Below are 16,628 nucleotides of genomic sequence, written 5' to 3' on the forward strand. Positions count from 1 at the left end.
CCTTTTGCTTCCTCCCTCTTCCCCTCCAAATATTAACCATATGTCATTTTAACTGTGATTAAAATTACTTTATTTCCAGACAGTTTAACATATATTACAAAACTCCTCAGAGGTCAGCTCGAACTCCAAAACCTGGTCCTTTGGGTGGTTCAGTCAGAGATGTTAGGCCACCAGCTGGCTCACAAGAAAAACGTCCGCTCCTGAAAAACAACAGCAGTTGCATTCACTACTGGTATTATAGGATATTGTATTCATTCATTACTGGTATTTGGATACTGTTTAATCACTGGATAGAATATAGTTACAAAATGGCTTCAGGCTGAAGCCACTTTTTTCATTTGTTCTCATTCATGCTTCAGAAATGTGGGATGCTACCCTTAAAACAAAAGGCTTCCAAATTCAAGTAGTGTCAAATAGCTTTGCAAATGAAATGCAAGAAAGGATTTTTTATTTATTTATAGATATGCAGAAAAGCAGTGTTGGTTCCAGTAATCCCAAAAGCAAAATCCAATTGTATCAGTCATGTTTTTGTTAAAGATGCATCCCTGTATTTAGAAAATGTAACTTCAAGATTATCCTCGTACTCTAAAAAAAATAAAATTATAGGAGTAGGAATAAAAAAGACACCTAAGTCAAAAGTGCTAATTAATTCTCCCATTCATACATCTGTGTATTTGGACTAACACAGGACAATAGAAAATAATAAGTGTGTAAAGCTTCATAATAAAGCCTTTCACAGATGTCAGATCTTTCTGGTATTTGTTGACTTCCATCATCCAGGCAAAAAAAAAAAAAACAAAACAACAAAAAAAAACCAAAAAACAGAAAACAATGGGCAATGCCATTCACCTATTAGGTAATAAGTCAAAACCGATGCGTTCCCATTTGATTATCCTGTAGTCTGTCATCAGGAACATAACGTTAGTCCATCCACTGTTCTATCCTATCTACATATCCTAAGTCAAAAAGATCTGCAAAGGCAAATAGCTCTAACAGGAATTTAGTTTTCATTCTCAAGAGGAGAAGCCTTTAAATAGTTGACCACTGTTATACAAATATTGCATACCTTGGGCCGGGTTTGGGAACTTTACCAGCCTTTAGCTCATCAATTATATCTTCAATATCTTTGGGTGTTAAATCTTCCTGTTGAAGAAAAAAAAGACAATAAAAAGTCAGCAAATTTGTTAATCGTATTAATTGCAGCATTTACAATTAATGAGATTAGTGGTTCTCATAGTTGAGATCCTATCATAGCTAACTTTGATCCTGTCCATTAACATACATGTAACGGGTTTGAAGAATCAGAAGGGCTAAAACCTTAATTACGACATAAAATATAAACTTCAATATTGTTATTATGTATAGTTGCAGAAATTATATTAAAACAAACTGTTCACAGTGGTCGTCTCTAACATGGGCTTGAGGTTTTGGCTTCCTTAGTATATTAGTGAGCTGGATCTTTGGCTACCCATTATATGCAGTGTTGTTGCACATACTGCAAACTGGCACTGGTTATGACAAAAAAAAATAAAATAAAATACTGGGTGCAGTATAACAGAATAGTTCTAAAGAAATTAAATAACCCTTATTTAAATGCTCTATTTATTGAAGGCATAAATTCCTTTGGCATCCAAGTGGGCCATAATTCAGAAGTCTAAAGCTCAAAAATAGCATTCAGCCAGGATCATACTTTCCAACCGACCATTCTAAACTTACTACATATCTAATAAAAAATTCCAGATTTAGATGTAGGCAACTATTAAAAATAAATAAATAATAAAATAAATAAATTTAACCTCACACATCATTGCGTAAGTCAAGACAGTATCCAAAATGAAAAATACGTGAATTTCATTTTACTCTTATTATCATGTTCCCTTTTTCCTACTATGTCAAAGTAGGAAAAAAGTAGTTTAACATACCGGAAAGAACACACTGACCTAACCACAGATTCATTGATGGCCTATGAAAAGACTGTTGCCATGTCGTAACAGCACTCCCAGTGTTTATCTCTGCTCAGAAACGATGGAGCTATTAGAAAACATGGCTTTTGTTCTCTGCAAACACATGGCCTTCATATACACTGGAAATTGTAGATGTTGTAGAAGAGAAGGAATAACCATCAGTGTGAACAGCATCAGTAATATGTCATCCAAAACTATTACAGAAGGCTTTGAAGAAGAGGCTGATAAGAAAAGATTTCCTAATCATAGAATTGCTTAGGTTGGAGAAGACCTTAAATATCATCAAGTTCAACCATAACCTAACTATTCTACCCTAACTCTAACAACCCTCTGCTAAATCATATCTCTAAGCACCACATCCAAATGGTTTCTAAACACATCCAGGGATGGTGGCTCAACCACCTCCCTGGGGAGCCTATTCCAGTGCTTAACAACCCTTTCTGTAATGAAGTTTCTCCTGATATCCAACATAAGCTTACCGTGGTACAACTGGCTTTGAACAGATGCCCAGAATAAGTATGGCCATTACTTTACAAATGCAAATAAAGGAAGGCTTGATAAAAGAAAAATCTGAATTTGCTTTCCATCACTTGGTAATTAAGTAGTATTGTGTAGCAGGTACTTCAGAAATGCAACACCACACTTCTTCTAAGATATTTTTTTTAACTCTTCAGCAGAAGTCATCACTTTCAGCTAACAGTGGGAACTAACCCCCTAGATAATATTGTAGAATTTCAGTGATTTCTATTCTTAAGCTATGAAGTAAGAAATTTTGCCTCTTACAATTCTTTGTATAGATAAGATATTCTGAAGAGGATCAAAACTTCTAAAGTGGTACACCTGAAGAGAGGCTCTGAAGAAGAGAAACAATGCAACTTCCATTCAGCATTTATATTAGCATTCAGCAGAACCAAATAGTTGTTAAATGGGAGAAAGGGCACACACGATAGAACAACCTCATGCTTAAAAAAATGAAATACCAAAATCAGTGTTTAGGTGTGATGCAGTGAGTTAGACACGCACTGCCATTCTGTATGGTCATCCATACTGGTAACATGTTCAATCCGTGCTATGAACTAATAATAAGCTTCATACTTCTGTATAGTAAAAACCAACTGGCTGCCCAAGTGACTGTCAGTAGAAATTGTATGCTGTCAAGCACTACATTTTAGAGCTTTAGTAATCATTTATTAATGTTAACGTTCCATAATCTTAGCTCTGAGCATCCTGCTTAGCAGTAGTTTGGACTTTTGTTAACTTTACATTCTTGCAAAGCCTTTAAAAACATGACTGACACAAAGTTTTTCTTTGCAGCAGGAAAAAAGCACAACAGAAAATAACATTTTGCTTTATGCCACCAAATGCAATGCTTTCTGGACTTTCTTCACAGTGTCTATACAACCCTATGCAGCAGAAATCTTTTTCTTCCATTCCATTATAACACTGCTTAATGACAAAAGCAGGCTGTTGGTGCATCAAGAGTATAAACTGTCTGCATTATTTCAAATGACCAAAACAACAACACAGAAAACCTACAGCAAAACATATACAGAATCTTGCTGAATCTATACATTTTAGGAGAGCTGGTTTCACTGTGTGGAAATGCAAAAACAAGCTGACTTTTCAGCAGATGATGCATTTTAGTGACTTGTTGAGTGAACGATATAAATTAAAATTTGGAAACTACAGTGCAAGGCTGTGATATACAGCTGCTTAAAAAAAACCAAAAGGAAAAAACAACATTCTCAGTCTGAAAGCCACCTGTGAGAAAGTTCATTCTACTGTCTAAGTATGCCAAAACACCACTTCCACAAGAATATCCATGATCTCATCATCTCATTACAAAAACAGAAGCATTAACACAGTGTGTTTGTATAGAAACCAGGAGGCACCAGTACATTATCATACAGATGAAGCGTTCTAGGAAGAAGCCAAGAAAGTAAAAGATACTGAGTTAAAAGCTGTCCCTGCCAAAAGGAATTCAAAATAAGAAAACCAGAATCTGAAAGAATGGAAACAGCCTACCAAAGAATTTTAGTTTCTTTATATATATATATATATATATATATATACACACACACACACACTTACATATACACTTATACATACTATGTATAGTACTTACGTAATAGTTGTCATTTATTTGTACCATTGGTGCATTTACACAAGCACCTAAGCATTCCACTTCTATCAATGTGAAGAGTTTATCAGGTGTTGTTTCCCCAACTTTAATACCTAAAAAAAAAAAAAAATACTAGGTTCAGCAATGGGTATGGAACAACATTAGAATATTCATTATTGATCCCATCATAATTTTCTCATTATTTGTACTTCAGCTACCAAAGCACTGATACAGTTAAATCCTCTTAGACAAGTCCAAAAGTTTTCTGTTAAAGGTTCTAATAAACTGTGAAGTCAGTCTTTGGACACGATTTTGAGAGCAGACTTACAGGTTTGTTTTATTGAAAAATAATCTTAAAATGACAGTTCTGAAAAACAAAACAGCTCTACTCAGGAAGAGCTGATATGCAGAATGGAAAAATAAGGAAGACAGAGCTTTCATGTGTTGTTGATATTAAACGCATTCGTATTCATTACTGATCTCCAAGTTAACCAAGATGTAAGCAGTAAGACTTGGTACAAATTCATAAACAACTTCCAAGTTATTACACAGAAGCTTCTTTCCTGAACAACTCTGTACACATGCTTAGCTTCCATGACGTGTTTCTGTCACAGTGATATCACCACTAAAGATACAGACTTTGCCAGAGGGCAGGTTACCAAAAATAACATCTGAGTCTGAGCTTGCCAGAATAGTCTGTGGAAAGTAAACACCAAGCTACAAATTTCCTCCATAGTTAATAGAAAGGAGCAAAACCTAGTAAATGTTTGATTGCAAATCAGTAAGAACTACACAAACGACCTTAATTACAAGAAGTTGCCCTTCCTTTGATTTTTCAAACCAAGTTTTAATTAAAATTAAACAATTTATGCAACAACAAACCAGGACAAATTTAATCTGAAGATGCCTTTTCCAGACAACAACATAGGAGGAGGAATATTACAAGCAACTGCTCTGCAGCTCTTATCACAGTGGTTCTCATGAAATGTCAGCACAGCTTCTAAATGTATAGAATGGGAAAAGTTGTTAGTTGTTGACCTTACCCTCTCTTTCCCTCATAATCATTCAGTGAGAGAAAAAACACAAACTTGAGAGTTCTCCTTACACCTTATATGATGCAGAACTCTCAACTGACTTCTCCTGTGAGAAATTTATAAATTCTATTCACTTAAGTAGGTTGGAAAAAAACCTCACAAATAAGTTTCACATAGCATGTGCCTTAAAAATCTCATTTTGCATATAAAGTGATACAGCTTTTAGAGTCTTCTTCTGTATATCGGATAGGGCTTAATTCTCAGTCCAAGAGTTGTATTAGAATAATTCATTTCCTAGCAAACTGCTTTAAAACCACTTTAAGACCACTAATTGACACTCTTGACAATGGTCTTATTTGTCCTACTGTACTGAAGTATTTGGATTTGGCATTTCTTCTTCGCTTTTGAATGTGTTCAAGTGCTTATTTGATGATAATTTCACTCTAAATACTAAATATTCTTGCACTGCCCCCACCATATGAAGACTTTTGCTTCAGTTAGGTAGCAACACATCATTAAACCAGTGTAAAAAATACATGTGAGTATATAAAGAAGAATATTACAAATGTGTATCATACCAAGTTTCTTCTTAATGGCTTCTAAAATGCTGTCAGAGTCTCGCAGCATACAAGGCGTGGTAGTGCAGACCTGGATATGGTATTTCCCAACAGGTTTACGGTTATACATTGTATAGAAGGTTGCTACTTCATACACTCTCATGGGAGGCATTTCTAAAATTTCTGCAACCTATAATAAGGGGAAAACAGACACTATTTGAATTCTCAGAGGGCATCAATAAGGCATTTATGAAATCATTCCAGTCAGGTCACCTGTTCTGTATGTGCAGTAACAGAGGCTTTGGTTCTCCAAGTAAATAGAAAAATGGGGATGTGTATCAAAGCACAACTTTGTGCACTTTTCTTAAGCGCTAAGAGAAAACACCGGAGTTACTCTGATTGGAGTCAACTTTGTCTGAGCACAAGCTCCACTAAGCCAAGGATTAGCACAGTAAGAAACTCAGGTCAGTCCTCGTCCAGCATCATAAACAGGCTAGTTTCAAGGATCAGCTGGATTCCAGCTTTCATTGCCAGCTCCAGCTTGTAGCGTACTTGCACTCTTGCTGTATGAATGAATGAACTCATATGAATCTGCCCACACTAACCCACTTCAGCTTTTTATCAAAGGAAACACACAGAGGCAGTACTACACTCACCTAATTTAGAGACAGCAGGCTGCCTGGGGTACCTGGGGTACTGTGACAATAGCAGGCCTGGCTCTAAAAACACCACTGAATCACAGCTAGCAAATACACAGTGATGCACTACTCGTGAGCCAGTTCTGGTGCAAGTATCCTTTATCTCATTAACCTGGAACTCTGGCAGATTGTTCAGGTTGAGAACTGACTGCATTTCCTAAAGCGTAGCTGTTTTATATTCCAGTACCAAGCCACAGAAAATATGTGATTGTTTTAAAGCCTTGCTTCAAAGGTCATTCCAACATAATACCACTCACAAAATTAACAAACAAGACTTATCCCATTCAGTAGTGATGGAGATTTGTGGCTTTATCCTATGTAGTAGGAACAGTAGCAGACAATTTGCCCTTTTATATGAGTACTTCACTCATACTCAGTAACTTCTGTAATGATCACAACCCTCTTTTAGCTTATCTTGACTGAACTTCAAACATTTCATTTGAAAACTGATATGCCAGCCTGTAACACAAAGTGAGAGTAATTTGTATGAACAGAAAAATTGAATTATTTATTGCTATTTACTGTCACTGTGGAATACTGCAGCTGCTTGCTTTTTTTTTTAAACAATATTAATAGATAATTTGATAAGAAACTAGTCTTACTGATATTTGCTATGAAGCATTATGAAATACACATTCCAAACACTACATCACTGCATGCTTCGTGGATCTCTCTACAGGCCTAGAGATGAAGTACAATCCTGGCCGTGCATAGCACCACTGATGTAAAGGGGACATGAAAAAGCATTGTCATCATCACCCTTCTCTTTCCTCCAAATTCAGCATGAATGTCTTTCAAATTTCTGATGCTACATTCAGGATAATTCTGGGAAAAGCCTGTCTAATTTAGGCCCACATAATTTTTGTTCTGTTCAGTTCCTAGCAGTGAGGTAGCATCACATAAACAGACCCAAGAGTTTCATGCATTATTTTCCCTTTTTTTTTTTTTTTTAATGCAGTCTCAGAGGGAATTCTCGCAATTCTGTGCCAAGTGTAAATTCCTGCATTAAAACACTTCAATTAGAAAAAAACAAACAGTTGTATTCTACTATTACAAGTCAGATTTTATGCCTAAAAGATAATTCAGCACTAAATACCTTGTTCATAGCCGATATGGGCAACCATCCATGCTGTCTCTGAGCCAGATCTAGCACTGCCATGACAGCTGCAGATTTGTGTCCCCCTGGGTAATTGCTTACGATTGCTTCTATTCGCTTTAGAAAGATTGAAAAACAAAAAACAATCAGTGATAAGCTAAACACAAAGGTTGCATATTTATGTTTTTGGTTTTTTTCTCTGCCTACCTTCTTGTTTTCAGGTGTGAACTCAAAGGGAGTATCTGGATTATTCTCAGGACTATCTCTGTGCTTCAGAAGAAGAAGAAATAGTGTTGTCAGGAAATTATTCAGGACAGATTTACCATTGCAAATTATTTCATTAGACAGTTACAGTGGAGTTACTTCAACAAAACTCATTTGATACATTCCAGATAAAAATTTAATAGTACTCAATCATAAATGACTAACCATCTGTAAGAAAGTCATCAGAAACATTCATAATTACTTCATCACTCTTAAAAAAGAAAATATTAACTTATTCCTGTTATTTCCTATTCAAGTAATTATTTCTTCTGCAAAGTGGTGTCACTTTCAAAACAGACATTTGGAACAGTTGATGTATTTTGGCAATTGCGTTCAAACTCATCACAAGCAGATTTAGGAGTCCTTTAGTTAGTACCTTAATAAACAATAATAGCCTATTTTCCTTTTCTCATAAGACACAAAATGCCAAAAACTTAAAAAAACTACCAAGTATCTTGCTACATAAATAGAATGGTTGAATGTACTAGCAAGCTATCTTCACATTTTCAATTTTTTTTTAACGGATTTCAACTTCTTAGATAGATTTCATGGAATCACAGAATGTTCTGGGCTGAAAAGGACCACAACGATCATCCAGATTCAACCCCCTGCTGTGTGCAGGGTCACCAACCACCAGACCAGGCTGCCAGAGCCACATCCAGCCTGGCCCTGAATGCCTCCAGGGATGGGGCATCCACAACCTCCTTGGGCAACCCGTTCCAGTGTGTCACCACCCTCTGTGTGAAAAAGGAATTCTGAATCAGAATGGAACAAGCAGAACCTTCAATTCATAGTTCCAAAATATGGCAGTTTATCATATTACTTGTAAGGTGGTCTTCTTAAAAAGCATCAAATGGAAATCAGTTCTAATTCGTGTGTTTAGAAAATCCAAGTTTGGAAGTCTTGAAAAAAAGTGACATTTTGCTACAGCACAGTTTTAGTTCTGATCCTTACTCCCTAGAGAAGCCTATGCAGAACACAAAGTTGCTCATTATGGTATCTTTGACATACCCATAGCTGAGATTAATTCCAAACTTTACACTGTTATCAAACTGGGAACATTTCAAATTAAATGGAAAGCGTACACAGAAACAAGCTGTACTCAAGGTTTATAACTAAAAGAAATACATAATCAACTAACAATTCAAGCCTTTAAGGAAATGTATTTAGGAGGAAAAAAGAAACCTACTTTGACATTCACTTTAATTCTCAAACAACCCAAATTTTATAATTCCCACATTACTTTTCCTTTTTAAGAACTGAAGGATTTCATGAAAGATTTAACATTGCAAGAAACTGGCAATACGATAAGATCTATCAGCAGTCAGAATTTGTTATGGTTCATAGCTATTCCTGGATTTAGAAATTTTAACACAGAAAAACCCCAAACCCAACTTCCATTTCTCTCTGGTGTTCCAGTGATTAATTCCCCTGGCTTATCCTGTCCATATGCTCAAGCAAACAGTACTACTGCCACTGTCAAGTTAGAGAATGGGTATCCCTTCTGCAGCTGGGAGCCTTACAAAAACGCTGTCAGTACGTACTTCTCTACCTGGAATGACTTGCCTTAATAACTTAATTACCAAAAATAGCTGATTTGCTTTGAACAGTGTAAGCTGTTACAAAGTATGAATGTACTGTTCCTGCTGTCTAGAAGATAACATAAAACAACTTTTAGGAAGATGTTGCCTCTATTTTAGACTGAATGCTCAAGATAAAGGATTTGACTCATCTTATGTATTGTTGATGAGGGTTTTTATCCCAGGCATCCATACAGACTGGAAGAAGCCATCCTTGAGAGCAGCCCTGCAGAGAAAGACCTGGGGTTCCTAATGGATGAAAAGCTTAACATGAGCCAGCAGTGTGCTGTTGCAGCTCAAAAAGCAAATGGTATCCTGGGCTCCATAAGAAGAGGGGTGGCCAGCAGGGACAGGGAGGTGATTGTCCCCCTCTACTCTGCTCTTGTGAGGCCCCATCTGGAGTACTGCGTCCAGGTCTGGAGCTCCCAGTACAAGAAAGACAGAGCTGTTGGAGAGGGTCCAGAAGAGAGCCATGAAGATGATCAGGAGCACCTCTCCTACAAAGACAGGCTGAGGGAGCTGGGCTTGTTCAGCCTGGAGAAAGGAAGGCTGCAGGGTGACCTCACTGCAGCCTTTCAGTACCTAAAGGAAGCCTACAAAGAGGAGGGGAATCAACTCTCTGAAAGGGTTGATAACTGCAGGACAAGAGGAAACGGTTTTAAGTTCAGAGAGGAAAGATTTGAGTTGGATGTCAGGGGGAAATTCTTTATAGAGAGAGTGGTGAGGTGCTGGCACAGGCTGCCCAGAGAGATGGTGGATGCCCTGTCCCTGGAGGTGTTCAAGGCCAGGTTGGATGGGGCCCTGGGCAGCCTGGTCTGATACTAAATGGGGAGGTTGGTGGCCCTGCATGTGACAGGGGGGTTGGAAATTCATGATCCTTGAGGTCCCTTCCAACCCTGGCCATTCTGTGATTCTACCGGCTTCAATAAAAATTCTTAAAAAAAGAGACTGATGCAAAGTACTTCCAGTCTATTTTTTTTCCTCCAACTCATAATTTCTTTCCCTTACAGATCTGCTCTAGGTCTTAGCTGCACAGATAATCCATGATTCATGAGAAGTTCTTCCATAACTTAACTTTTCCTTTTGAATGTGCATGCCCATTTTATCTCAAGCTGCTGTTTTGCCTTCCAGTTACTGGACTTGCACTTCAACTCAATTTCTTTAGCAGATAAGTGTATTTGATTAAATAAACACTTATTGTCTCGAACACTTACTTCATGTGCACCTTTTCTAAACTGATATTCCTTAAATGCCCCCCACATATGGATAAGTACAATAAAGGCTTGATATCTGAATCTACAGGTTGCCACAACTGCCGATTCTGTGCAGGTGTACACTATAAACAAAACGTCACAGCTTTTTGCACGCTTGTCTCCAAAATGGGCTTTGCCTAATTCAGTACTGTGAACAGTCTGCTAGAGCTCATAGTTCTAGACCTTCTGAGCTGCTACAAATTTGTCAATCACACATTCCCTCATCTTCTGTTTATCCATGTGACATGATTTATCTGGGACTTCCAATAGCTGATTAGCTCCAAAATTGTAAGGGTGCTTTCGTGCCTTTTTAGGATACAGATGTGAGGAACAAACTCAGACTTAACACATTACATTGCATCCAGAAGAACTGAGGCTGGCGGAGCCCAACCGTGGCTCCAGCAGGGCCACACAGAGCAGGCCCACATCAAGACAGCTTCTGAAGATCTCCAGGGAGGAGACATCAGAGCCTCTGAACTACCTGTGCCAGTGCTCCTTCACCCACACAGCACTGTGTGCTCCTGGTGTTCAGAGAGAACCTCCTGTGTGCCACCGAAAAGAGCATGGCTTTGTCTTTCTCACATTCTCCTGTCAGGCATTTACATACACTGTCTTCAACAGTTTCAGCTCTCTAAGCCTTCCTCATATGAGAAATGCTCAAAAAAAGAAAATATGTTAAGTCTTCCTCCTGTACACAGATAAGTACAAACTATTATGTAAGTATCAGCTAAAGCTATTTCCTGAAAACCAAGGCCAAACTCTACCCAGGACCACCAGGTCCCTCTCTGTAGAGCTCCTTTCCAGCAGATCGTCTCCTAACCGGTACTGATACGTATGGTTATTCCTCCTCAGGTGTAGGACTCTACACTTGTTGAACCTCATCAGGTTCCTCCCTGCCCAGCTCCACAGTCTGTCCAAATCTTGTTGAATGGCAGCACAGCCTTCAGGTGTGTCAGCAAATCCTCCCAGCTTTGTATCATCAGCACACTTGCTGAGGGAGAACTCTATCCCTTCATCCTGGTCACTGATGAAGATGTTGAGCAAGACCAGACCCAGCACCAACCCCTGGGGAACACCACTAGTTACAGGCTTCCAAGCAGACTCTGCACCACTAAGAACAACCCTCTGAGCTCTGCAAGTCAGCCAGTTCTCAATCTACCATGCTGCCCACTCATCTATCCCACATTTTCTAAGTTTCGTAACATGGATGTTGTGGGAGATGATGTCAAACACTTGCTGAAGCCAAGGTACACAACACCACTGCTCTCCTGCCAACTACTGAGCTAGTGATGACATCATAGGAGGCTATGAGGTTGATCAAGTGTGATTTGCCCTTGGTGAATTCATGTTGATTACTCCTGATAATAAAGTAACTAGAATAATGTAGTTTTCCATGTACACTACAAAGAAGTTGATATATTACCTAAAAGAAACCTGACAATTGATGTATGCCCTGTGGTAAACATGGTTTAAGTGCCAAAATGAGAAAACTGTATCATTTGCAGGCAAGAGGATGTTTAAGATTGTTATAAGTTTGTATTAAATCAGCAATAAAAAGAAATTTATCACTTCTTTTCCAATGAGAGAATACCCTATACTCACTATTGTAGCAGAACTCAAGATATAAACATCCCCTAAATAAAGAATGGTGTAAGTGCTCTTAGATCTAAGTATTTCACTGCCCATCACCACAAGCTAAGCAGCAACACAACAGTTAAACCTTCTGTACAGAATAGCCCTGTGACAAAGTCCACACCAATGCAGTTGATGTGTTGAGGAATCTGGGCCCTTGTGCTGATGGCCAGAAAGTAACAAAATATAAGAGCTAAGGTTTAGCTGTTACAGAGGATGAAGACAATAAATTAAGTCAAGTACTTAGATGGTGTATGTGAAGAAAACAGGTAACTATTGTAAATAAAAGCATTTTTGAAAGTAGCCCTTCCCCTGCTATCAGAAATATGGTAGATTTGGACTACCATCCTTAGGCTAAGTGCAAACAATCCATCTCATTTAAAATTTGACATATTCTTTCTGGAAGTGCGATACAGTTGCCTGTGATGGTACCGGATTGGATTTAATGATTGAGTAATCTCCCCTTGGCTGTTTCACAATCAGCGTTCTTTGCAAAACAAAACCAGGTGCTCCTATGTAAACTGACATACAAAGAAGACCATCACAACAGGAGGTTGGAATTTCTCCCAGGTACACCCACTGTTCCTCCACAGTCACATTTTAACAACTTCTGACACTGCAGAAATCACAGCAGACATCTTCAGTACCTTTCAGTAACTAAAGGAGAAAGGAGTAAGAAAGAAGGGGACAGGCTCTTTAGCAGGGCTGTTGTGATACCACAAGAGGAAAAGGGGAGATTTAGATTGGATACAAGGAAGTTTTTTAAGATAAGAGTGGTGAGGCACTGGAACAGGTTGCCCAGAGGGTGATGCCCCATTCCTGAAGACATTCAAGATTAGGTAGGACCAGGCTATAAGCAACCTGATCTACCTGTGTTTGTCCTGGGGACAGTTGGACTAGATGATCTTAAAGGTCCCTTCCAACTCAAACGATTCTGTGATTCTATGGTCTTCTTGTGATATTCTAGAAAATAAGGTATTCATGTTCCCTCCTACCCAAAATCTGGAAAAAAAACAATCTTGAAATTTCTTGTGTTAAATTATGTCTTAACTTTGCACTAAAAATTGCTCTGAAGATTTTAGTTGTATTTAGGGCAAACAGTAACATTCACACAGAATGACATGCAGCTATCTACCTCCCATAGCTTTATGGCCATCACAAAAACAAACAAGTCCATCGCCCCACAATTTTCTATGCTCTTCTAGAAAAAAATACATATATGATGGGGAATAAAAATAAGAAGAGTGGAAGATAATATTAAATAAAACGGTTACAAATTATAAGCTTACTAAAGCACAAAACTTTTGTACCTCTCTTTTGCTATTTCTGTGCTCCCCCCTCCAGCAAACCGTTAACACAGTAAGATAAATCTTGCAAAAAGCTGAAGACATTACAGAGCATCTAGCATCATACTCCAAACACCAACATTTATTAGTGTGCCAAAGACACCTTTTGCTTTCTTCACCCACCTCAGACCACTCTTAAGGTTTCCTAACTTGTCAGCCTACACCCATGTTATCTGTACTTCTTGAGTAATAGCTCTCACTCCATACATTACCAATGCCTGTTCAGGCTTTGGAAAAGCATACAAAGTATGTAACTTCATTAACTTCATCCAAAGTGAAAGCTGTGGAAACAGCTGCAGAAAGACCAAAAAAACAATCTAGCCAAAAACACTGAACACCTGCTTCCAACAAATCAGTTGATTCTCCAGTACAGTGCTGAGTTCCAATAAACAGAGAAAAAACAGTAAATTTGAACTTTTGAACAGCTGCTGAACTGAATTCTAGGTGCAGTTTCAAATGCAGCAGAGTGGGAGAGAACACTCCTCTCAGAGATGCTTCAGGTTCTCTTCAGAGGTAGACACACAATACACCCGCTTTACATGTTTGTATACACACACTTTTATTTATGCGATTACTGTTACTGTATGTATAACAGTAATGTCTAATTGCCTCAATTATGAATCACTATTCAACTTATTGTATGTCATAAAGCATTAACAACAACTGCACTTTTCAGCAGCTAGTGAAGGTGGCCGGACACAGACCTATGGGTAATTCTGTGGCAAACTGCAGAAGCCAAGAAACTGGGTCCACAGGAAGTTTAGTGTCAAGTTACAAATTAAATTAATTGCATTTGGAAAAAAAAGAGGAAATATTGTGATAAATTTAAACAAAAAATCAAACATTATACAAATAAGTAATCCCATACAAGTGCTGCTAGCATTGCTAGTACAGAAGTTTTCACTACATAAAATAGGAAACATTATGCCAAGAACTACAGTACAACCTTTTGACAACATATCACAACTCTAATAACAATTATAGAATCACAGAACTGCTCAGATTGGAAAAGACCTTAAAGATCATCAAGCTCAAATGCAACCTAATCAGATTGCCCTAAGTTGCACCCATCAGAAACTTCCAGGAGGATTAAGAAAAGCATATACTAACCTCTTGTTACACATCCCCTTTCCAGCAAGGTAGAAGATGACTTACCACAAATAAGGCTCCTCCACTTGAACTGCATGCTGGTGTTTTATGTAAGTATCGGATTTGTCTCATCTACAAACAAAACAAAGTTGATGGTATTGATAGCCTATAACTTGCATATCCTTTTTCAGAACCAGTTTGAGTTCTATTTAAGTTGTAAGTCACTCATTATTTTGCCATCCCTAATCAAGTCAAGAGAAGAATACAATGACTTCTACTGTACTGCAAGAGAGCATATTTACTACACTGCCCGAAGCTATCACGGCGTATCAAGAGAATTTAAAGGACTGAACTTCAAACTGGTAAACGTTCCACCAGTTTGAATACAAATCCTCATTAAACTCTTTATGAAGAATTTTTCAGTTTGTTACTCTGTACCACTGGTGAGCCAAACATCTGGCAAAGGTACCAGCAGTACTGAGGCTTTTCTCATTTACACCTTACTACAGCTCTCTCTGCTGACTAACACTGACATCAGACAAAAGACAATACACAAAACTAAGCACCTTAAATACAAGAAGAGAGACCTATAATACAAGTCAGTCTCACTTTTTATAGTCTCTGCCTGTGTCTGCGATGATGAAACAGATCTGTTCTGCCGTAAAAGCAAATGAAGCATCCCAGCATTACACGGTCCCACCTGCCGTGTGACAGCAGTGGTTTCCCCTGTCACACAATGACTCCTTGCAGGTGGGTGGATGTGCCGTGCAGCCTTACAGGTACTTCGCAGCACGCATCCATTTCCCTTTTGCTCTCCAGTTCTGGCTCGCCTGAGAGCATCAGGCAGGAAAACAATTCGCTCCCTGCTGTTGTCAGAGACCAAAAGGCACTCTTGAATCCACAAATAACTGTAGTGCAGATCACTCCTGCATCCCTTATAGAGCGCACTGCACCAGCCGAGTGCTCACAGGGAGCCACATGACAAGGCACACTCGGGCAAAAGCCTCAAGGCACAAGGAGAGCACAGCGAGAGGACTGGACCGCAGCCCGGAGCGCAGCCCTCGCACTGAGCGCTCCATCCCCGAGGCCAGGCCTTACCGCTCCCCCCTGCGAGGGCAGCGCCGAGACCCTGCCCGCGACCTCCCGCACCGCGCGGCCGGCCGGCTACCCCGCCACTACCACACCCTGCAACCGCCCCCTTACCGAGCGCGCGGCCGCAGCCCGCAGAGCAGCGCACAGGAACATGGCGGCGGCAGCGAAAGGCGCCCCGGCCCGGCCCTCTCCTTGAAGCCTGCGGTGCCCTCCGCGCAGCCACAAGGGGAGCGACACTGCGCATGCGCCAGCACCGCCCGCCTGCGCGCGCCTGTCTGTTGCGGCCGTGGCTTGGAGCGTCTCGGCTATGGTGCGGGACTGCGTGGGAAGGGAGCGGCTGGTCAGTGCCTAGGCAGTGCCTATTTGTCGCTGGTACAAACGGGAATTCAGTGCTAGATCCGTCCCTCGTTAATACTTCATAGGAGTTGGAAGGGCAGTGGTATTAAACTGAGACAGGGGAGGTTTAGGTTAGATATTAGGAGGAAGTTTTTCACACAGAGGCTGGTGACACAGTGGAACAGGTTGCCCAAGGAGGTTGTGGATGCCCCATCCCTGGAGGCATTCAAGGCCAGGCTGGATGTGGCTCTGGGCAGCCTGGTCTGCTGGTTGGTGACCCTGCACACAGCAGGGGGTTGAAACTGGATGATCGTTGTGCCATTCTGTGATTCTGTGACCTCAGCAGATCAAATTCCCTGCTAAAGCACGTACCTATAGGTGGCACAGACAGATGTCCAGAGAAGTCTTGCATAGTTCTGTAGAGGGAGATTCCGCAGCCTCTCTGGGCATCCTGTTCCAATGCTCCAGCACCCTTATTGTAAAGAGGTTCTTCCACATGTTAGTACAGAATTTCCTGTGTTCTAGTTTTACTCCTTGTCCTATTGCTACGCACTACCAAGAAGAG

The 16,628-nt window shown here is 39.7% G+C and overlaps 1 protein-coding gene across 1 annotated transcript; it reads right to left on the bottom strand.

The window, feature by feature from the left end:
* Nucleotides 1-46: 46 nt before the first annotated feature.
* Nucleotides 47-15,986, bottom strand: NDUFV2 (NADH:ubiquinone oxidoreductase core subunit V2). The gene is given in 9 exon segments (XM_052703755.1): nucleotides 47-200; nucleotides 1,067-1,143; nucleotides 4,090-4,199; nucleotides 5,699-5,867; nucleotides 7,472-7,588; nucleotides 7,679-7,741; nucleotides 14,702-14,767; nucleotides 15,839-15,905; nucleotides 15,907-15,986. Coding segments are annotated over 9 exon segments (828 nt in total). The 5' UTR covers nucleotides 15,972-15,986; the 3' UTR covers nucleotides 47-106.
* Between the last annotated feature and the right edge of the window lie 642 nt (nucleotides 15,987-16,628).

This window comes from Tympanuchus pallidicinctus, unplaced genomic scaffold (genome assembly GCF_026119805.1).
Source record: "Tympanuchus pallidicinctus isolate F22 unplaced genomic scaffold, pur_lepc_1.0 scaffold5, whole genome shotgun sequence".
In the NCBI taxonomy this organism is placed as follows: Eukaryota; Metazoa; Chordata; class Aves; order Galliformes; family Phasianidae; genus Tympanuchus; species Tympanuchus pallidicinctus.